The sequence below is a fragment of the Henckelia pumila genome, chromosome 1, assembly GCF_033568475.1.
Source record: "Henckelia pumila isolate YLH828 chromosome 1, ASM3356847v2, whole genome shotgun sequence".
NCBI lineage: Eukaryota > Viridiplantae > Streptophyta > Magnoliopsida > Lamiales > Gesneriaceae > Henckelia > Henckelia pumila.
The window spans coordinates 96,473,130-96,495,774 of record NC_133120.1 but is presented as its reverse complement, the minus strand read 5'-3'; the positions used below and the strand labels follow the sequence as shown (position 1 = coordinate 96,495,774).

At 32.4% G+C, this 22,645-nt stretch overlaps 3 protein-coding genes across 3 annotated transcripts; 2 read left to right on the top strand and 1 right to left on the bottom strand.

Moving 5' to 3' along the window:
• The first annotated feature begins 8,623 nt into the window (after positions 1–8,623).
• Positions 8,624–11,516, top strand: LOC140875809 (sugar carrier protein C-like). The gene is made up of 4 exons (XM_073279606.1): positions 8,624–8,891; positions 8,993–9,315; positions 10,081–10,710; positions 10,808–11,516. Exons 1-4 carry the CDS (start codon positions 8,759–8,761, stop codon positions 11,285–11,287), a joined length of 1,566 nt encoding a protein of 521 aa, XP_073135707.1. The 5' UTR covers positions 8,624–8,758; the 3' UTR covers positions 11,288–11,516.
• Positions 11,517–14,592: 3,076 nt separating this feature from the next.
• LOC140876038 (uncharacterized) lies at positions 14,593–16,381 on the bottom strand. The gene is made up of 3 exons (XM_073279877.1): positions 16,015–16,381; positions 15,001–15,903; positions 14,593–14,900 (listed from the first exon to the last, which is right to left on the bottom strand). Exons 1-2 carry the CDS (start codon positions 16,267–16,269, stop codon positions 15,736–15,738), a joined length of 423 nt encoding a protein of 140 aa, XP_073135978.1. The 5' UTR covers positions 16,270–16,381; the 3' UTR covers positions 14,593–14,900; positions 15,001–15,735.
• A 1,148-nt stretch (positions 16,382–17,529) lies between these two features.
• LOC140890110 (transcription factor MYB102-like) lies at positions 17,530–19,030 on the top strand. The gene is made up of 3 exons (XM_073297870.1): positions 17,530–17,767; positions 17,882–18,011; positions 18,168–19,030. Exons 1-3 carry the CDS (start codon positions 17,635–17,637, stop codon positions 18,949–18,951), a joined length of 1,047 nt encoding a protein of 348 aa, XP_073153971.1. The 5' UTR covers positions 17,530–17,634; the 3' UTR covers positions 18,952–19,030.
• Positions 19,031–22,645: the final 3,615 nt, after the last annotated feature.

Below are 22,645 nucleotides of genomic sequence, written 5' to 3'. Positions count from 1 at the left end.
CAAAATACTAAGTCAATTACCTAATAAACTGAATAATCCGCTCACAAGTAATACATGTTGGTCCCATGAACAGTCAAAACACAACCAGTACCTTTTTGCTCATGCATCCCAAAAATCTTGGTGGAGACACTCCTATAACATGACCCAATAATTTAAATTTATACAACCCAAGGATATTGAAAGAACATCAATACAAATACTTATACACAATTAATCCCAACGTAAAACGAAAGTATCGAGATAACAATTATAATATCAAATCATTACGCTGACTCGTGATTATTCCAAGTGTTTCAAATACTCATACGTGCGTAGAACCAACAACCCAACTTCACAAACTACTCAACTCTTAACAAAAAAATCACTCCAAAAATATATATTCATATATATCGTCAACTCTTAGGCCATATCTAAAGCTTATATTATACTTAACATCGAAACCAAAATTTATAACAATTGTATTATGCCACATCTGACCGATTACACAAACCTATAAAAATTTACACCTTCATCATTCGGTCATCACAACATCTATAAGTCAGGCTGACAAGTTCCAAAACCTATTTATTTAAATGTAGTGACTTGAACGTCAAACCCAATACAGCTTACTTGGTAACACCAACCATGCGACCCTTAAGTATTATAAAAGATTATCCAATTCTTTATCAAACTAACTCTACAATTATTCTTATTCTCAAAGATTCAAGAACCTAATACAAAATATATTTATCATCAATTTATACCTCATATAATTAAGAGTACAAACTTAAAACCACAAACCATCAAACTATAACTTTATGGTACAAGTGTCATCTCCAAGAAAATAATGACTTCTTCGTCAAAGGAAAAACCTTAATAGTTAAATGAATGACAATACGGTATCTGTGAACCCAACTAGCATAATTTGACACATGCGAACTTAATTCCCAAAAATATATACTAGACTCTATAAAGTAATATTTTAAATTCACCAAAGAAGAAAATGATACAACCCTCGATTAATCATTCTTGCGAGGAATCCTACTCTTGCCTCAAGCAATAATTCTATTGCTATCACAAAAACTTAATGCCTCTTATCGGAATTTACCTTTATTGTTCTATTTATCGCTACACCTTCATAAAAAAAATTTCTTGATAGGCCCGCTACCTCTTACCATCACCAACCCAATAATTTACCAATGAATCATTCTAACTTAAAATCAATAAGTTACTACAAAAAAAATTCAAGTGACAACCTAAATATCAACCTTAGTTTCAACAAAATAAATCAAAATTCCCAAATTTAAAATTCCTTGAGGTCAACCTGTCGTATAACATGTCTTGGGGCATACTGCATCACCACATATTCTTCGCGTAAATCGCAATGCATAACTAAGTATTTTAAAACTTTGCTAACATGAAATCTTAAATCATTACATATGCTCCTTATAGATCATAAGAAAAATAATTTAAAACTTATAGACCGATAGTGAGATTTCTGAGCTTCACGTGGCAGATGGACACCCTCCAAGGACCGTGCTTTGATACCAATTAAAACATCTAAGACTCTTTAAACTTAAATGCGGAATTTTTTTTTAAATAATAACAATACATATATGCCCATACATATATGTATCACATTTAAAATAAAATACTATTTCTTAGTAGTAACTTAAATAAAAATAAACAAATAAATAATTAAAAAGGGTTTCATGCATGAAACAAAAATAGTAAATAATACATGTTTGAAACTCTCATATGGGGAAATAATAAAATAGAAATATGCAACTTGTTTTAAAAACTCAACGTCATAAAAATAAATGTATCTTAAAACATCATCTAAAAACTGCAACGGTCACGGGGCCACTGTTCCGTGAACTCATACGTCCTCACCACCGGTAGGAGCTACATAAAAGTCATCTGTCTCACCTGCACCATATAAGCGTAGTGAGCTTAGGGGCTCAACATGTCTAAACTTGAATATCAAGGTTTAAAATAATACATCACATAATCATACTAATACATATACATGATACATGAGCATGCATGGAAACATTTTATTTCATAACATAAATGCTGAAACATAAATCTTAAGCATAAACATCATCTTTCTTCATCATACATAACATAGTTGAGCAGGGTATTTTTGAAACAGTCTATGGTCCTATCCGTAAATGTGACGCTTATCTGTGTCGACTGATCAGTCTCCTGAACCAAGTACGTGGCGGTGATAAATCACCTTCTATGGTAGTAAACTACCGCATAAATCATATATTATATGGTGGATAACCACCCTTATGTCACACTACTTCAATTTTTATCAAAAAAATATTTTATTGCTCAACTCATACATAATCATAATCATATCATATAAAATTTCATGAATGCATGCACTGAAAATTTGTCCGTAATATATATTTAATTGATTTTTCATAGTAAATATACTTATACTTAAAATATAAACTTCATGCATAAAAATAATTAAATATATATTCCGAAATTAGTTATTTTTCATGGGTTGGTCCAGACTGCTGGTCTCTCTACTAACCCCTTAACTGACTTAAAGCCCATTAAGTAACTTAACCCCATAATTAATAAATAATTTTAAAAATTATAATTTTTTTACTAAAATAAAATACTTAAATGTTATTGGGCTTAAATAAAAATATTTAGGCCCATTAACTAATTAATTAATAAAAGTTCATTGACTGGCCCATAAAATCACTGACTGATCCAAAAATTCCTATGGGCCCACAAGCCCATAAAAATCATTGAGCTAACTTAAAAATAATTTTGAATGCCCAAATAAAATTATTTGGAAGCCCAAATAATTTTATTTCTAATTAATTGGCCCAAAAACCAATTAAAACATAAAATACTTAAAAATAAAATTACTCGAGCGCGGCCCACCTAACCCGGACCCGGACCACCCAGACCCGACCCACTACCCTACAGACCCTACCCAGACCACCCGGACCCGACCCAGCCCAAACCCAGCCCCAACCCGACCACCCCCTTCCTTCCCCTTCTCGGCAGGGCGAGCAGCTCCAGGAGAAGTTATCGGCCGCCCTGCTCCGGCCACCACCGGCCGGCGCACCACCACCTAACACTAGCCCACATCTAGGTGCTTCCATAAAGCTAAGAACCAACCCAAATCATGGCCTGTACCGCCCACACGAACCTCTGCAACACAGCCCATTCCCAGCTCGCGCGCAGACATGAGCAGTGGCAGTAACTTTGATCGTGCGGCTTGATCAGACCACCAATGACCCTGAATCCACTTCCTAGACCTAGCCAACATCCATACGGTTCTAACCCAACAAACCACGCACAAATCCATGGATTGAGGAAGGAGAACGACCCCTCTCTTCCCAAATCCCTAACCTGCGCGTCTGTATGCATGAGAAGTGAATAGCTTCGTTTTCAGCCTATGACACCTTAAAAATATGAACCAACTCGACCCTAAGGCACCCTAGGACCCCTCTGACTCGAGCCCTCAGCCCTGGACCGTACCATGCTTGGCAAAAACGTGAATCATGACCCAAACAAGCAAGAACATGCATCAATACAAGGCATACATGCATAAGCTCAAAATTTCCATGAAAAGTTTGATATAAAACACGTCGTGCATGAGTAATACCTTATATGGTGGCCAAATAAAAGTTTTAGACATGCCTTGATAATTTTTGAACGAAGGAGAATGCGTATTCGGGGCTCCGGGACGACGAGACGACGAAGAACACTGAAAATCCACAAGGGATCGGCTATGGGGCTGCTAGGAGGCTGCTGAAACGTGATAGTGGGGTGAGGGAAAGTTGGGGTCGGCTGAATGGAGTTAGGGTAGGGTAGGTTTTAGTTTTAAATTTTGATAATTAAGATTAATTTAGGATAATAACTAAAATAACTTATTTAGAAAGATAATATACCATAAAACTAATATTTAAAACTCAAAGCATCATATGAAATCTGATACTAAATAATAAATCTCGGAATAAATAAATAGGCTAATTTTAAAGATTAATAAAAGTTAATAAAGGGACTAATTTTGGCTAAAAATCAACCCTTAAATAAATATATAATTAAATACTAAATTTTTTTTGACAAAATTACTTAAAATACTATTTTAAGTCTTATAAAACTCATAAAATATTTTTGGCTAAGAATTTTTGGTAATTCGTTCGTCCACGGTCCCGTCTACGCGATCAAATCAATAAAATTCTCAAAAATCTAAAAATCCTAATATTGCGGGTTAAATGCTAAAATAAATTAAATCATGCATATAAATCACATAATATCACATAAATACATTTAACCCTCATTTTAAAAATTAATATAATTAATTTCTCCTAATTATGTATGCGGATTTACGTTTTAAAATTTTCGGTGTTACAGTTATGGGACGAGTCCGGACCCTATTCCATCCCTAATTTTATCTCTAACGATATTTGAATTGAAATTTAAAGCTAATAATTTATTTCAATTTACTGATATTTTGCATCCGGTGAACAACATAAGAGGTTATAGTCCAAAAATACAAGATTTGGTCACGTCAGAAAAATCCATAATCATTTTTTGTTTAGAAATTTTTAACAGCGCATGAGTCTACCAATGTGGATTTTTCTATGGTCGTTTTGAAAACTATGGATCATATTTTATTTAAGATGTTTATCCGTATCATGAGAATCAAGTGGTTTGTTTTTACTTTTTATTATGTCACAATAATACATGGGATCCTCCGGAAAAAAAAAAACAATAATACATAGTGAATCATGCAGCAAGGATCCTGTTCCTGTGGCAACGGGCAGAAGCTAAAATAGTTATTTTTTTAATGTTTTTGTATTTTGGCCAATTTATCATGGCAAATAATTCAAACCATTTAAAATAGTAAAATTTTATCCAATAAGACAAGTGGTACCATAATCAACGATTCATAATTAGAACCATGTGCACATTTAAATAAATTTGAATTTGATTAGATCAATTCACTGTGAATTAAGACATTATTATATCGTGAACGAAAGTATCAGGGATTATTCTATGCTACATTTGGAATATTTCTCCTCCTCATGATGTGGTCAAATATCAATCATTGGATTATCAAGACATATGTCAATTTCCATAAAAATATATGGGTCTCACGTGATCTAATGATATTGAAATAGGGAGAGAAACACTCCCAATATAGCATACACTAACCCAAATATCAGTACTCTGTTCTCTTACACGCAGTTGTAATGTAGATAGATATCGCGGGTCGGTGCCTTTCTGATGACGATATAAGCTAGACAATTATATGTTGGAGCGTGTGATTTTATTTCTAAAATAAACAATTTTGTAACAAATAGTATGCAATTTAAACCGCGGAAATAAATTTTTTGTCCAGTAATTTGATTTTTATTTTGTTTAATTTGGTTCTGTCAGTTAATTTTTAATTTTGATTTCAATACAATAATTTGTGAATTTCGCTATTTTGCCCAACGCCAAAATGGTGTCTGATTGTTGCTCCAACCCAGCGCCATTTTTGGCGTCAGGTTGGTGCAATACTATAGCCTGACGCTATTTTTTTTTTTTTTGTTTTTGTTTTCTAATTAATTTTTTAATTATTTAAATAAATAAAATTAAAATTCATAAATTAAATAATGAGTTTAAATATTTAAATAAATAAAATAAAATATTTAAAAAACTTCAATTATTTTTAAAATCTATGTTATTAGAATTTTTAATTCATTAATATTTCTATGTAGAAAATATTATTTCAAATATTATTGATATTTTAATTATTGTGTTTAAAAATATTTTGTGAATTAAATAGTTGTTGTGAATAAAATAATAGAAAACATTTCAAGATTATTCCTTTTTAGTGTAGAGTTTAGAGTTAATAGGTTGGAGATGAATGTTGTATTTGGTATAAGAATTACACTATTTTGAAGTTAATGTTACACTAAAATAGAGTAATGGGTTGGAGATGGCTTTACCATCAAAACAAAATGTTCAATTTTCATAAACAACATTTATCAGGTCATAACTAAAACACATTTTATATGTCATATATAATCATTTAATGCTTTATATGTATAGCATAAAACAGGATAAATTAGTTTGATTTATTCGATTTTTTTTTTGTTGAAATAGCTGTCAGGAAAATTTATTTTCCCTCTGAAATCAATAAATTCGCTAATTTTTACACATTAGCTTCAGCCACTGTTAAATCAACATTTTCTGTCAAGAAAAAATGAAAATTCTAGTGATAGAAGACCAAAAGCAGTCACATTTCAGAAGCTAATGTACGCTGTACTATGATAAAAAATTGAAAAGTCAATGAACTAAAACCAAGAAAAGATAGATTAATGTGAAAAAAATATTTCCGCAAATAAAAATAACGTAACTTGGGGATGCATGATATGTTACTTTCTCGGTCCTAAATATATAATATTGTTTGTTTTAACACGTATTAAGAATATAATTGGAAAGTAACATTTAAAAAAAATTATATTTATCCATATTTAATTTATTCAAAAAATGATTGCATAATTTTCAAGACTGAATTAACATAGACATATTAGAAGGAGAACAAATAATAAAATTGGCATTATATATAGAAATTGAACTGTATATTTGTGAAAATAAAAAAAAAAACTGTGTAATTGAGACGGATAAAAATAAAATAAAAACAGGATGTATTAGATTAGTTGATATTGTGTACTATAAAAAAAACAAATATAATAACTCTTATGAGATTGTTTCAAGAAATATTTTTACGAGATTTATTTATGATCCGATCAACTGATGAAAAAAATATATTTTTTAATTAAATATAAAAATTATTACATCTAATTACATATACAGGCCGTCATACTATGAAAATTATTACGTCTAATTACATATACATGCCGTCATATTGAATCATTCACATATAAAAATTTCGCGAGACCGTACCATAATACACCTACTCAACATGTAAATATAGAACAATTATTATTGTTGTGGATGTGGATTTTGTCGAGTGCAACAATAAATTTTGGTTTATATGGATACATTGATAATAACAAGTTAATTAAAATAATTACGATGTGCCATCTGCCAATTAATGTTTCAACGCGCATTCCAAATGAAACGACCATTAAATGATGAGCTTTTCTCGTTCACGAGAGGGAAAAAGGGTTGGCCGATGAAACAAACATTTTGTTTACGTGTAGAGCCATTGGATATATTTATGAGAGGTGATCATTCTTTTTAGCAATAGTGACATTTTAACTATTAGTTTGATTTGTTATGATATATTTATAAAAAAAATGGAGTAAATAATTTTTTTATAGATTTTATTTGTACATAGTCATTTAATTAGACTCCTTCAGTCCCACTCATTTATGCTACAATTTTTTTTCATCCATTTCACACATATATATATTTCATATTTAATGTTATCTATAGTATTCTTTTACCAATTTACACAATTAAATTAATATCAATAATTAACTACTAGTACAATTATTTTATTATATTAAAATTTTCATTAAATAAGGAAAAAATCAAAAAAATATTTATAAAATTTATTTTCTCAAACATTTTTTTAATTTATGCGAAAATACGCACTTGTCTATTGATATGATATAAACAATTACAACATTTTTGAGATAAATAGCCTGTCCCAACTATATTTTTACAAAAAAGAATAATAATAATAATAATAAAATAAAAATAAAAATAAAAATAAAAATAATAATTACTAATAATAATTGTTTCCCAATAAATAGGAGCAAAGAGCCAAAGAAATAAAATATTTCAAATACAAAATCCAAAACTGTGTCTGAACAAAAGTGAAAGTCTGAATTGTGATTACCACATGTAGACGCTTTTAAAGCCGTTTAATTAATTTAATTTAATAAATAAATAAATAATAAGCAAGTATACACCTACAATTTCTTTTGAGAGACGTTGAAATCTTTCCATATTTTTACGTCGGTGGGACGCTTTGAATGCACCTCCGGATAAACATTAAATTTTTGTTAGAGAATTTGGATAAAATCTTCCAACTTGCTAGCATAAATCCCTCCCTCGTTTGAATTCATAAACCCACTGAATTCTTTATATATAAATATATTTTTTCGCAAAAAAAAGATATAATAATCACATTTGAAAATCGATTTTAAAAAATATTGTTTCATTCCCAATTATAAATTATTAATACTTTTTTTTACCATATTATACATATTACATGTATACAGATTACACACAAATTCCAACTTTACGTATTCACTTCAAAATCTTATCCATTTCTTAAATCTGGAGATCAGGCCGATTTGTATTAAAATCCGCCATCCCAATTAAGATCGATATGGGAAAGAAATAAATGCAATATTATCTAGTCAACTATAAGTGGAAATATATATTAATCTTTTATTTATTCATTTCATTACATGAAAACATATCATTATTTTTATTTGATATTATATTATTATACAATAAACTTCGACTTGACTCTGACAGCTATTTTGGTGTGCGTATTCCTTCGATAATAAAATAAATTAAATGAATTTTAATTTATATCGACAGATAAAATGTTGTGTGTATTTCTTCACACGTAATTAAATTTAATTTAACCAGTCAACGTTTCTCTATATATACCCTCTCCATGATAGCGAGACAATACGTCTCTCTTTCATTTAACATTTCCATATACGCTTTGTAGAAGAAAGAATAAGAATCTTGTCTCAATCATAATATCTTCTCTCCGGTTTCTCTCCCTCCTATTATCTCCGGTGATACAGAGACAGAAAATATGGCCGGTGGGTTTGTCCCAGGTTCCGGGAACGGGAAAGAGTATCCCGGAAACCTCACTCCTTACGTCATCGTGACGTGTGTGATCGCTGCCATGGGAGGTCTTATCTTCGGTTACGATATTGGAATCTCAGGTGATTTTTTTTGGGTTCTGTTTTCGCAATATTGTTTTGGTGTTGGTAATTTGGTTTTTTTGGGGTGGAGTTAATTAAGGATGTGCTTGTTGAATCTACAGGTGGGGTGACCTCCATGGATTCATTTCTTGAGGATTTTTTCCCGTCGGTGTACAGGAAGCAGCAGGCGGACAAATCAGTGAACCAGTACTGTAAATTTGACAGTGTGCCGCTGACTCTGTTCACGTCTTCTCTGTACTTGGCGGCGCTGTGTTCGTCGCTGGTGGCGTCGACGGTGACCAGGAAACTGGGGAGGAAGCTGTCGATGCTTTTCGGCGGAGTTCTGTTCATGGCCGGAGCTCTTATTAACGGCTTTGCTCGGGCGGTTTGGATGCTTATTGTTGGTCGTATTTTGCTTGGTTTTGGCATCGGATTTGCCAATCAGGTATCATTTTTATATATTTATTTTTTTTCATTATTCATTATTATTATTTTTTTGATCATAATTTGAATTTGTGGGTCAAGGGGGTCTTTTAGATCTGATTTATATTATAATATACAAGATTATTAAAATAAATTTTCCAGAAAAATATATCCCTAGACCAACGGTAAGAGTTGACCCATAACTTGTTCTGAAAAGATTTTGTTTAAAACAAAAAATAATGACAATTTGTTTTCATCAATTATATGAATTTTAATACAAATATATTTACACACACCGTAAAAATATGAAAAAATCGTAATGGAAGATTGCTTCCCATATTTTGTCGGTTGCAATTATTGCTGTGAATCAAGTACAAGAAAGAAAATTCAAGAAATTTTAATTATTACAAACTAAAGAGAAATTAACAATTTTTTTTATTGGTTACAAAACTTGTCCTTATTCCGTTTCTATTTTATTTATGTGTCGTCATTAAATTAAAAATGTTAAAAGGCTGACAGTAGAGTTGATAAATTGACTTGAAAGTGACCTCTTTTCGCAAAACGAATTTAATATGACTATATGAGGAGGCACGCCTCAACATTAAAGTATTTTTGTTGACAAAATAGGCCTGAATTAATTTGTAGTGTTATTCTGATCAGTGATTACTAGGAATTAAAAATTTGACATAGAATGGCTGATTGATAGATTTTGGACGTGAATTTTGTCATCAGTTACGTTGTTAAATTAAATTTTTTTTGATTTGATTTCCTTTTTTCTTGAATGCAGTCTGTTCCACTCTACTTATCCGAAATGGCTCCTTACAAATACAGAGGTGCACTCAACATTGGCTTTCAACTCTCTATCACAATCGGTATCCTCGCAGCCAATATCCTAAACTATGGTTTTGCCAAGATCAAGGGCGGCTGGGGGTGGCGCCTGAGTCTCGGTGGCGCGATGGTCCCGGCTTTGATCATCACCATCGGATCTTTGATCCTCCCGGAAACACCCAACTCCATGATCGAACGTGGCAGAACAGAGGAGGCACGATCCAAATTGCAACGAATCCGAGGTGTCGCCAGTATAGACGAAGAGTTCAACGATCTTGTCGCCGCCAGTGAAGCGTCTCGAAAAGTGGAGCATCCATGGTTGAATCTCCTGCAAAGGAAGTACAGGCCTCATTTGACGATGGCCATAGCCATTCCCTTCTTCCAGCAGCTCACGGGGATCAACGTGATCATGTTTTACGCCCCCGTTCTGTTCAAGACTCTCGGGTTCGGGGGCCAGGCTTCGTTGATGTCTGCTGTGATCACTGGTGCGGTGAATGTTGGGGCCACTGTGGTGTCCATTTATGGTGTGGATAGGTGGGGGAGAAGGTTTCTGTTTCTTGAAGGTGGCATTCAGATGCTTTTGTGCCAGGTAAAATTATTTAATATTTCGTTTTTGACGTTAAATTGTGTATCTATAATATTTCGTTATCAAAGCACTGAGTTGAGTTTGTATATTTTGTTATCAGGTTGTGGTAGCAGCTTGCATAGGTGCGAAATTTGGGGTGAGTGGTGATCCTGGTGATTTGCACAAATGGTTTGCCGTCGTCGTGGTGCTCTTCATCTGCATATATGTGGCGGGATTCGCTTGGTCGTGGGGCCCGCTCGGGTGGCTTGTGCCTAGCGAAATCTTCCCCTTGGAGATCCGGTCGGCCGCGCAGAGTATCAACGTTTCTGTGAACATGTTCTTCACCTTCGTGATTGCTCAAGTCTTCTTGATGATGTTGTGCCACTTGAAATTCGGGCTCTTTTTGTTCTTCGCGTTCTTTGTGGTGGTGATGACGGTTTTCATGTACTACTTCTTGCCGGAGACGAAGAACATTCCGATAGAGGAGATGGTGGTCGTGTGGAAGGAGCATTGGTTCTGGTCAAGGTTCATGAGTGATGTGGATTATCCTAAGGGTGGTTCCATTGAATTGAAGAAGGGGGACGCAAATTACAAAGCATAGCCGTTGGAAACGTGGGGGTTATTATTAGTCTAAATCTATTATTAAATTATTTAAGATTGAAAACTTCCAAGTATTTGTTGATGTTCATCATGTTGCTAGTATGGATTTTATTTGTAGGGAAACCAAAGAAGTTGACGGATTATTGCCATTTTCTTTGGCCTCGTTTCTTAAATCTTATTAAATTGTATTTTTTTCGTTTTTAAAAAAGTAATGTGTTTGTTCTTATGTATTTTTATCTTTTGTTTCTTCCTAAATAATTGTAGTCACGGCCCGAGACAAAAAGGGTGTGACCCTAATTTGTGGATAAACATGGATCACGCTTTTTTTTTGTCTCGGATAATGTCGGGATACCAAAATATAGTCATTTAGGTCACGGAAATTATAAGTTTGCAACGACCATGAATCACATGAATGACCTCAGGCTTCGAATTTTCGGATAGGATTGGGATTTGGATACAATCAATAATTTTCTACTTGTTGGAGTGATGATGTAAAAATATTACACATATCTAAAATAGTTTGCCATACTTTTTATATCAAAAGATTCCAGAATTATTTGGTTTTTCTATCATATTAGAATGTACTATTAAAGATATTATCTTTGGAATTTAGCATAATTGAGGTGAATAGTTTGACCTTTGTATTTAACGTGGGTCTATCTGTTCCTCTCTTTACCACTAACTTTTATGTGATTTTGGCGAAAGTTCGATTTTATTCTATTCTCACCGACCACCCCTTTCCTTGATGGCAAATCACGTACCTTATCCTGTTTTATTTCAGTTTCCTTCTATGTCACGACTCACGGGTGTCTCATAAATTTCATCCAAAAAAAAAAAAAAAAAGAAGCAAAGAAAAGAAAAGTAAGAAAAGAAAAGTGCATCATGCATGCCATACGGACGCTTGGACAACTCTATTTTCATCTCTTCTAAGTGAAAAAAATGACTATATCATGGCCGCAGGAGTTGAATTTCCTCTATCAAGGCATTGTGAGACGAGTTTGTCGGACAAAATCTGTAAAGAATTTTTTATTTGAATAACGTATATGTACATGCTGCCCACATGATAACCCCATTATGGGTGGTTTTGTTCATGCCGCCCGCAGGGTACTATCCTGCGAACGACGTGTAACCACATGATTGGTTAAAATCAATGGGTCTCATGGGCACTATCCTGTGGGTGACATCGACTTACCATGATTGATCAAAAATAATGGGACCCACTATTTATGACAAATCAAAATCTGCCACGCTACCCACAGGACACTACCCTGTGGGTAGCATCGACACTTCCCTGGATAACATGATCGCTAGTTTGAGTATTTACTCGGTCTACGTCTAAAGATAACGACCGCAGATCCAAAATAGGGTTTAGTACATGCCGCCCGCAGGGTAGTGCCCTGCGGGTGATGTGTAACCTCATGATTGGTCAAAATCAATGGGTCCCACATAGGACCCACTAATTTTAATCAATCATGGGCCGCCACGTCACCCGCAAGCCACTATCCTGCGGATAACATCTACTCAACCCCAAAATAGATAAAAATTACCATAAGAATTTAAAGATTCACCTTTTCATTCTTCACTTATTTACATATAGTTTTTGGAGTTTTTGTTTTTTTTTTTACCAAACACTCATGTAAAATATTACAAATACACGCTTCTTCCTTGTTAAAATTCAATAGGCGTATCACCTCCTTACTTTTTATAAAATCTACACACTTGCCCCAAAAACAAACAATGGTCAAATTAGTTGTCAAATTAACTATATTAAAAATGATGATAGAAAGTATTATTACGTTTGATCATCATATTTCTTTTTTGCTCCTAAATTTAATATTGAGTTTTATGCAAGATTAAATTTAAAATATCATAAAAATGTAGAACTCTCGGATTACCAATTTACCAGCGAGTTGATAATTAATATTTTTTAGATATTTATTTGAAACAGTTACTTCATCCACATGATAGTTCATTTTTCAATATATTTTTTCTTTTTTGAAATAAAAAATGATATCAAATAAATTAATAATATTATTATAAACAACAAATTAATTAAGAAAAATAAAATTGAAAATAAAAAATTAATAATATGAAAAAATTAAAAATAATATAGTGAAAATTGTTTAATAAATATTTTATAATTTGTTTTTGTGAAGAAAATAGTTGTATTATGATATAGATATTGTATTTTAAAAAATCTAAAGTTATTATAGTAATATAGAGGCAGTTTTGTACCACATGATTTATATTGTAAAGAAAATGCATACCCAAGTGTAAGAAATACGTGTGTCTACCAAATCACAACTAGACGGATAAAACATGCAAATTTTATAAAAAGTTAAGAGTGGATATGCCTAATACTTTCACATGAAATAAATTTATATTTGATTATTTTCAATATTTATTTTACAGGAGTGTTTGATGCAAAAATCTCTATTTTTTTGGAAGGAGGGTTTCAAAAAATCTTTCACTACTTCAAACATTTATTAAATACAGGAAGCAGGAACATGTTCCAAAAAAAAAAATCATAAAAGATTAATTGGAAGCTATAAAAGTCTATATTCAAATCAATACGTACCTATAAAATACTGATTATATATATATTTTTAAAAATAAATAAACGCAATGATTGTTTCTGGTCCACTGGATGTGTGTGTAGATAATTTGGTCCAATTTAATTTGGGCCTTGACATGAAATTAAAGTCGAAACCCATTCAAAAAATTGAAGAGCCTACATTTACGATTTATATGCCCATGAATCACCACAAAATAATATAAATTTTTCTAGATTATTCGTACTGTATCTGCGCATACAAGATCCTTAATATACAATTACACACACACACACAAATATATACAAATTTTTGTTCATCTGAGGATAAATTGTTTTTCCAAATTCCAACGTTGGAATTTGGATGAAGATAAATACTACTTTGTTACCCCAAAAAGACTCCAAACATCGAATCAAGCGACTGGTAAAAAATATTCCAAAAATAATATATTATCCTTCATATCTTTATTAATAATAATAATAATAATAATAATCAATTAATTAACTTAATTATTAAAAATGACAAAGTGTAGTTTATCATATTTTCTGATCATATTAATCATTAATCAAACCAAACATATTGCAACGAAACTTACCAAATACAGAAAAAAGAAGAAAAGGAAAGAAAAGAAAAGAAAAGAAAAGAAAAGAAAAGAAAAGGGTCACGATGGATATTCTGAATGATAACATATAACATGTATAAGAAAATACATGAATTCCGAAGCCTTATAACTAAAACCACATTTTTTATGCAATCATTAATTTGTCCAGAGGACACAATACACAGAAACCCGCACAGTCTTCAAATGTGTAATAGAATTACTATTAGGCTTCTTATTTATAAAAGTCGATGAGAATTTAAATGGTAGAGCTAGCTAGGCATCAACACAAAGCCATTGGCCAACAAAGAGTGCAGTGCAATTGAGGTTGGGGTTGATGGCACTAAATGCCGCTGCTGTCAAGTGGTTGCTTTGTGCTATTCCAAAGCATGTGTCTCCACTCTCCACTCCAACCACACTCTCACATCCAAGTTTTGAACTAATTGCCTTCATTTTAGTTCCAGCTGCAAATTTCAAAAATTAATAAATATATATTGAAGAAATTAACTTGTTAGAAAAAAAAGAAACCAAGAATTAGCTAGTTTACAAGTTTTTAAAGCTCACCCCCGAATATTGCTCTGCTTTCGGCAGTAGTGATCATCATGAGAACAACTGAGACAAGCAAAGCAAAATTCAAGAGAATAATTGAAATCTTGTTGCTTGCTGCAGCTTGGGCCATTTTTTCTTCTTCTTCCCTTTTGATGTAATTACTTCAACTCGATCTCAAGATCTAGCTAGTTCTGGATTATGGATTGTATGGAGATCACTACTATTTATTAGCATCATGTGAGAATATTAATGCCAATAATTATGTATTGGTAACTCAGACTAGATTTCCACAATGCCGGCGGCATGCAACAATGATAATTGGAGATGGTGGTGAAATACACAAGAAAAATAATAATATTTAAATAACAAAAATTCCTTTGTTAGTTAATTTACTGTACATGTAAACTTTTTTTTTTTTTTATATATATAACCTTTAATTCTGATGATGATTTCCATACTTTTTCACACGTGCTCTAGCTAACACTTTGTTTAGAGAATCGATGTTAATCTTTTTTCTCCAGAGACATTACAATCACTTTAAATTATATGTGAGCTAGAGATCGACATGTGATGATACAATATAATTAATACGTACGTATATTCAAGTTGATTATTAAATTTATAATACTATTATAAACTATGTATAAAATATATTAGCCCCATGATTTTATTGCAAGCAAAAAGCTTTTCTGATCAAACGATAATTAAAATAATGAGAAAAAAGATGTTTGATTATATAATGAATATTAATTAAAACATAAATTGCGAATCATCCCATTGAAGAACAGCAGACTCCAAATTCTGTTCTCTTTTGAGCTTATCTTTGAGGAACCAATCGCACACCCTCCCGGCATTCAGATCCTCAATCGGGCACCCCTCTTGCTCTGCTATCACTCTCAAAAGATTCAAAGATGATATCTGTACATATATATATATATATATATATACGCCCAAAAAAAAAATTTAATATTAGACGAAATTAATAAATATGATTTATCCGATCGAGATGTGGTGGAATGTGTAGCGTACCGTTAATCTGCATAGAAATCGCTCGTGAGTGGTGAGACCGGAGATTTCAACCAAACCAGCCTCCTCCATCGTCAAGAAACTTCTCCGTTCCGTTTTCTTCTCTCCTCCATCGTCACCACACGCCATTAGCACGAGCTTTCTTCTTCGGCCGGCCGAAATCTTCTTTCGAACACCATCGTTGCATGATTTGAAGCCCAACGGCGGTAGTACTTGATAATTACCTGCTGTAGTGTGAAGTAATTTGAGTGAATTCATCGGGCCGGTTTAATTATCCTCAATTCCCGGCCAAGGCTTTCTTCTTCGTGTGGCTCAAAATGAAAATATATGTTAGCTAGCTTCCGGATAACGTAACTCTGCTATCGCGCGAAGAGTATTTATATATATGTATATGTAGTATGGGTATTCAATTTAATATAATGTACGTGGTTTTATAAAATTATATATGTATTTACATATTTCCCGTTTAATTGGTTCCATATTTTTTCAAATGCCGAAACATTCGTATCCATTTAATAATATTAAAGTCAAAATTAAAAATTTTGGTCCAACGATTTGATGGTGTTCCATTTTCAGTCCTAAAAGTTTTGATGCTGCAGTTTTAGTTTTGCAATTAAGTGGGTTTTTATTCCGATAATTTTTAATTTTTCCATCGTAGTGTTGACGTGAAGCCATAAATTGATGACGTGCCACTGAAATTGTTGATATGATCGATACTTGACATTGATATAATTTCATGTGATATCACGTCATCACTACAATGAGAAAACTTTCATGACTAAATTAAATGAAAAATGGTTAACTCTAATTTTTCCCAATCTTATAAGTTAATATATATATATATAGTTTCTTCAAGACACAGACTTGAAGAACATAAAAGATGTGGAGAAAAAGAAAACAAATTAAAAAAGTTGATATTGAATTAAAAGGAGACCAGCAAGAGTACTGCAGGACCAAACTAACAGTAGGAAAAGAAGAATAGCATTTATTTATTGTCAGTTTAATTATTGGAAAGAAATTGGTAATTTGGATAAAAACAAAGGAAATGCTTGCGTAGAATAAATTGTGTGTGTACTCTAAACATTATCTTGAATAATCAATTAGGACCCATCTTTAACATCTAGCTCCTACTACGCTAGTAGTATTACTAATCCACAATCCGCATTATTAATTAATCTATTCATTTATTTTATTTTTGTTTGTTTTAACTTGAACTCCAGCCTTTTGAACTCCAGCTTAATAATCTTAATACTAAATTAAAATAGTAATTAGAATAATAAGCAAGTAATTAATTTAGTTTATGGTGACAAGATATATAATAAACGTTATTGATTGGAGGGGGAAGGATCGTACGTAGGCTTATTTGGTGAGTTGAGGAATTGTCCAAGTAGAGGGGACACGTCGCCTATGGTAATAACAGGGACGGCACCGAATCCTTTTGACTTCCGTTCATTAAATTTTGCTTCCCCGCCCAACCTTTTATTTGCCCCATTTTTCCTACATATACTATACCCATTTCCCACTTTATTTCCTGAATTATTCACCCCCACATAATATGATATTCTCTCCTATATTAATTTCAATCTAATTAAATCATATTTCGAGGTTTCACTAATTTCTGCAATGGGAAGATCTCCATGCTGTGAAAAGAATGGACTAAAGAAGGGACCGTGGTCACAAGAAGAAGATCAGAAGCTCCTTGATTATATTCAGAAATTTGGATATGGAAACTGGAGAACTCTTCCATCTAATGCTGGTTAGCTTCTCCATCTCCATCTCCATCTCTAGCTTTAAGCTTATACTTTTTGGAACGACATTTTTCAAGATTAATGGAAGAGGAATCTTGAATCACTTGTATATTTTGTTGCAGGGCTGGAACGATGTGGAAAGAGCTGCCGCCTGCGGTGGACTAATTATCTCAGGCCTGACATTAAGAGAGGGAGATTTTCATTTGAAGAAGAAGAGACCATTATTCATCTGCACAGCATACTTGGCAACAAGTACGTCGTAGCCACGTATTATATCTACATACTTTATATAACACACACACAAAATAGTCGTTTCAAAAAGTTTTTAGAAAGCACTTTTCACCTTTCATTGCTGATATTTGCTCAATGTGGGATTCGTGTGTGTTTAATTAATTTGTCGCTAAACAGATGGTCTTTGATTGCTGCTCGACTTCCTGGAAGAACCGACAATGAAATCAAGAACTATTGGAACACGAACATAAGAAAAAGGCTGCTTCGGATGGGAATCGACCCCATAACCCACAGCCCACGCCTTCAACTTCTTGATATCTCGGCAATCCTCAACCCATCTATCTGCAACAATTCATCATTAATGACCCAGATGAACTTTTCGAGGTTATCCGGAACGTTGCAACCTCGTTTTAACCACGACTTGCTAAGATTCGCTGCTTCTGTTTTCTCTAATTCCCACCGCCAATCCCAAGATTTTCCGATTTTGCAAAACCAGATGATGATCAACGACAATCAAATCCCACCACCTTTAATGCATACTTCAGTTCAAGATTTTGCAGAGTTGCCCGATTTATGTGTTGATACTAGCCTCGGGACCTCATTCTCCGTTCAAGAATTTCAACAAAATCCAGCTGGATATGGAATGTCTCCTGCTTTGACAGGAGAGTATGTGGCGCCGGTAATCGACGACGAGTATTATGTGTCGGGTGACCCACCATTTGTAGACCCGAATCCATCGTCAAATTTTCAATCTTATAATTGCAGTAACAGTACTAGTACTCCCGGGTTCCAGTACTCCATTTTGTCAACTGATCCTTCTTCCAGCCCCACTCCATTGAATTCGAATTCCACTTATAATGTTAACAGCTGTAGCAGCACTGAAGATGAAACGGAGAGTTATTACAACAGCATGTTGAAGTTTGAAATTCCACATGATTTCGATGTTAATGATTTTATGTAGTTCCATTATATCAATAACTTAAATAACAGAATATTTTTTGTATGATCAATAATCGTCTTGTTTCATGTAAATTTAATGATTAATTCAGACTTTACTATTTCTCTACTGCTTCATATATTAGCAATAATTGTCAATATTGGTCCCTGTCGTGGAATTAATTAAATTACCATGCACCTCTTGCTAAACTTTTGTCTCTTTTTTTTTGGGTTTTATATATTATATATACAAGATGTTAATCTACGTACGTACATGCTAAATTTAATTATTATGCTGTCTTATTTCTTAGGATTCGACTTACATCATCAAATCCTTAATATATATATATATATATAACATATTTATATTGAGAAAAAAATATTTAGTGAAATTTGTACGTCGCATGGAGAACATTAATTTAATATTGTAAGATCCATTGTGAACGTATCTTTGGGAAAAGTTTTAATTTCTTTGATCCCCGAAAGGGAAACCGGTGGCAGCGCGCCGCCGTGAGATGGCGGGGGTTTGAAAAGTTGACACGTGTATAAGCCACCTGCAACCTAACTGTCAATACACGGGATTAAAAATAAAAGTATTTCTGCTTTACAATTTGCATGGTGATAGAAGTGCCTAGGGTTTTGACTTAAGAACAACGACGTGGCAATCCGTAGGTGGACATGGATAATATATATATGTATGTATGGTTATAATTATGTAATCTTGGTGGCATCTATGGCTGTCGCGGGAGGTTCGAATATTATATTTCATAGTGTTTTGAGATATCAAAATTCTTATCATAATATGAAATTTTAAAAATAAACTCATCATATTTAGATATATTTCAGGAGTAAAATAAACAAAAAAAACGTATGTGAGACCTAACCATGAGTCAATTCAGTGAAATGAATCTGATACGATATGACACAACCAAGTATTACTTTTCATTGCATGGATGGATATATATATCGACTCTAGCATGAGATCATTTTACGGAAGAGATACTCTAATAAAAATTATATATATAGTCCAAAACGTTTAAGATGATGTATCATATTTATGTCTTGAGTGTGCAATTTTTTCTTATCGTAATTATTTTGTGATTCCGAGCAATTAATGAGGGAAGGGTCAAACTTTGTGAAAGCCAGCGATTGGGGCACGTAGTTCAAATATTGCGACTAAACGGGCCCGTCGTATCATCAGGGTAACCTCAATAAGTAGGCATGATTAACTAAGAACTTAATTTTATAAAAACATTCGTAAGATAATTTTCAATTGCCAAACAAATTAATTTTTATTATTAACTTGCCTACACCACGTGATATTATTAAATTAAGATATTTTTAATTCAAATTCACAATTAATTTCCTTGGAATTGAAAGGAAAAAACTATCATTAAATGCAATGAATTCAGTACGACATAAAGTTACAGATCGAGGGATGATAAAGTAAAATTTGAATAAATTAATTCCATAAAAAAAAACCAATTTACTTATCTAAGTTGGCATGTTACTTTCTTGTTTTCTAATTTTTCAAGGTTTGTATTTTAGTTCTGCAACATTAACTTGTTGGGTTTTTAGTTCTATTTCATCGGAGCGTTGATGTGCCATCAAAAAATGCTAATGTGATATAAAAAAATTATAATGATGTGTCTGATGACACGTCAACACTCCGGTGAAATAAGCCTACAAATCATTTGAAAAAAAAATGCTTTTTTTTAAAAAAAAACACATTTTTGTAGTTTCTCTTGACTAAATTGTGTAATTTTATTTAATTTCAATATCATGGACCACGATCGATCATGTCCCACAGGTTGTGCTAGCTAGGATATGAGAGTATTTGATTTAGAAGAAAATGATTTGAAATGACACACATCTTGAGTATATTTCAAATATATCGTAATTATAAATGAATCACATAGATTAACGAATTAAGGATGAATTTGAAATAAATTCAACATAAATTCATTCAAACAATCAAATGAATTTAAAATACATAACTTCAAATCATTCCATCCAAACAAACCATCAAAGAAATTGTATTTAGGTTTTATGCACAGTAAGTTCAAGATATCCAAATCTTTGTGTGCCCTTATGTGAACATTTCAATTGACCATTTCAGCCTCCTGTATCTATTTAACCATATTGTTAGACTAGCTATAATTTTCTGGAACCGACAAGCGAAGGAAAGTTGACACTATTTCAAACAAAGCAATTGGATCCTAACTGATTGAACATAAAAACGTAATATATATAGCTATGAAGTAAGAAGTGTTAATGTGTTATAGTTAATATTGGTTAACTTGAAAACGATTACAATTCTCTTTATGTGAATAGAATACCAATAAATATTATTTGTTTTTGAGACAATTAGGATACTACGAATTATAATTATAATATAACTAAAGACGTAAAACATAAATACTAGAATATAAATAAAAGTTCAATTATGATGCACTAAAACATAGTTTAAAATCGTGGAAAACCCAAAATATTAAACTTGTGTGATGCATCACAAATTCTCACTCTTATATGTATATCGTGATAACTTATTTTAACAATTAAATGTTTTTGGAACACTATATATGGTCCCTGTTTTGTAATGTGAACAAATTAAATTCAAGCGTAGTTGTAGCACGCATTCTGATATTAGCTAAAGTCATGAAATGTTCAATGTTTAAACAGCAATACAAACCAGAAGTCAACGTGCCATTGACGTCAGCTGCGCGTCACACATGCGTGATCGTTTCGTTCGATATATAAGAAATGTCGGACTTTTTGAATCTCTATAATTTTTATAGAAATTCAAAACACATCGTTGTCTGGGCTCGACCGACCAGAGAAACAAGAGTTTGGATCAAAAGTAATATATAATTGTAATTTTATGATTGCGTCTTAAAAGTGTGTTCATGTCTCTTACTACTACTGCGTACGTTTGTCTTTTCCCATTTTGTCAACTTTCCGTTGATTTTTCTCCATCGGCTGTTTCTCCATACTTCCATCCTTTTTTTGCTCTTAGCTAATTAACGATGATCATGATTTCGATGACTCTGGAAAATATTATGCGGAAATTTGCGTATTGTAGTGCTATGTTACTGTCAAAAATGAGGAATTAGTTGATTATATATTTTTTTGTTTCACACGTTGCTGCTTGTTTAAGGTTTTAGTCCATTAGAGATCATGATTACATTAATTTGTAAATCAATCATATATATATTGATTTATCTCCTTTAATTTATGTCGTATATTTCATCTTTTCATCTCATAAGACGTGAATGCGAGAGCTAGCAATAATTACAAACTCGATTTTATGCTAACTCGAGTAGATTTCAACTCAAGTTTGATTATTTTTAACGGCATAAATATGTATTTTCATTAATATGAATAATAAGTGAACAATAAATAATTGATTGGCCGATTGGATTTTCATGAAAAAATATATTTATTTAACATTTGAAGGTGTATATGGATGGAAGTAATAGATTGCGCTCATTTGAAACTATTATCACTTAACACAAAAGTCACTATGACAATATTTCACGATTAAATTTTGCAAGATAATTTTCTTATTCAACTACATTCATAAAAAAATATTAATTTTTATGTCAAAATATTAATTTTATTTTAGATATAGGTCGGGTTAGATCATCTTACAAGGGTTTGCCCATCATATTTTAGAATTTTATTATAGGAAATTAACCAAATAATTAAATTAAAATTGT

Coding starts and splice junctions, on each gene's coding strand:
- LOC140875809 (XM_073279606.1), top strand. CDS start 8,759: ATGGCCGGTGGGTTTGTCCCAGGTTCCGGGAACGGGAAAGAGTATCCC. Junction 9,316..10,080: donor GCATCGGATTTGCCAATCAG/GTATCATTTTTA, acceptor TCTTGAATGCAG/TCTGTTCCACTCTACTTATC. Junction 10,711..10,807: donor TTCAGATGCTTTTGTGCCAG/GTAAAATTATTT, acceptor TTTTGTTATCAG/GTTGTGGTAGCAGCTTGCAT.
- LOC140876038 (XM_073279877.1), bottom strand. CDS start 16,269: ATGAATTCACTCAAATTACTTCACACTACAGCAGGTAATTATCAAGTA. Junction 15,904..16,014: donor GATTTCTATGCAGATTAACG/GTACGCTACACA, acceptor ATATATGTACAG/ATATCATCTTTGAATCTTTT.
- LOC140890110 (XM_073297870.1), top strand. CDS start 17,635: ATGGGAAGATCTCCATGCTGTGAAAAGAATGGACTAAAGAAGGGACCG. Junction 17,768..17,881: donor AACTCTTCCATCTAATGCTG/GTTAGCTTCTCC, acceptor ATTTTGTTGCAG/GGCTGGAACGATGTGGAAAG. Junction 18,012..18,167: donor CACAGCATACTTGGCAACAA/GTACGTCGTAGC, acceptor GTCGCTAAACAG/ATGGTCTTTGATTGCTGCTC.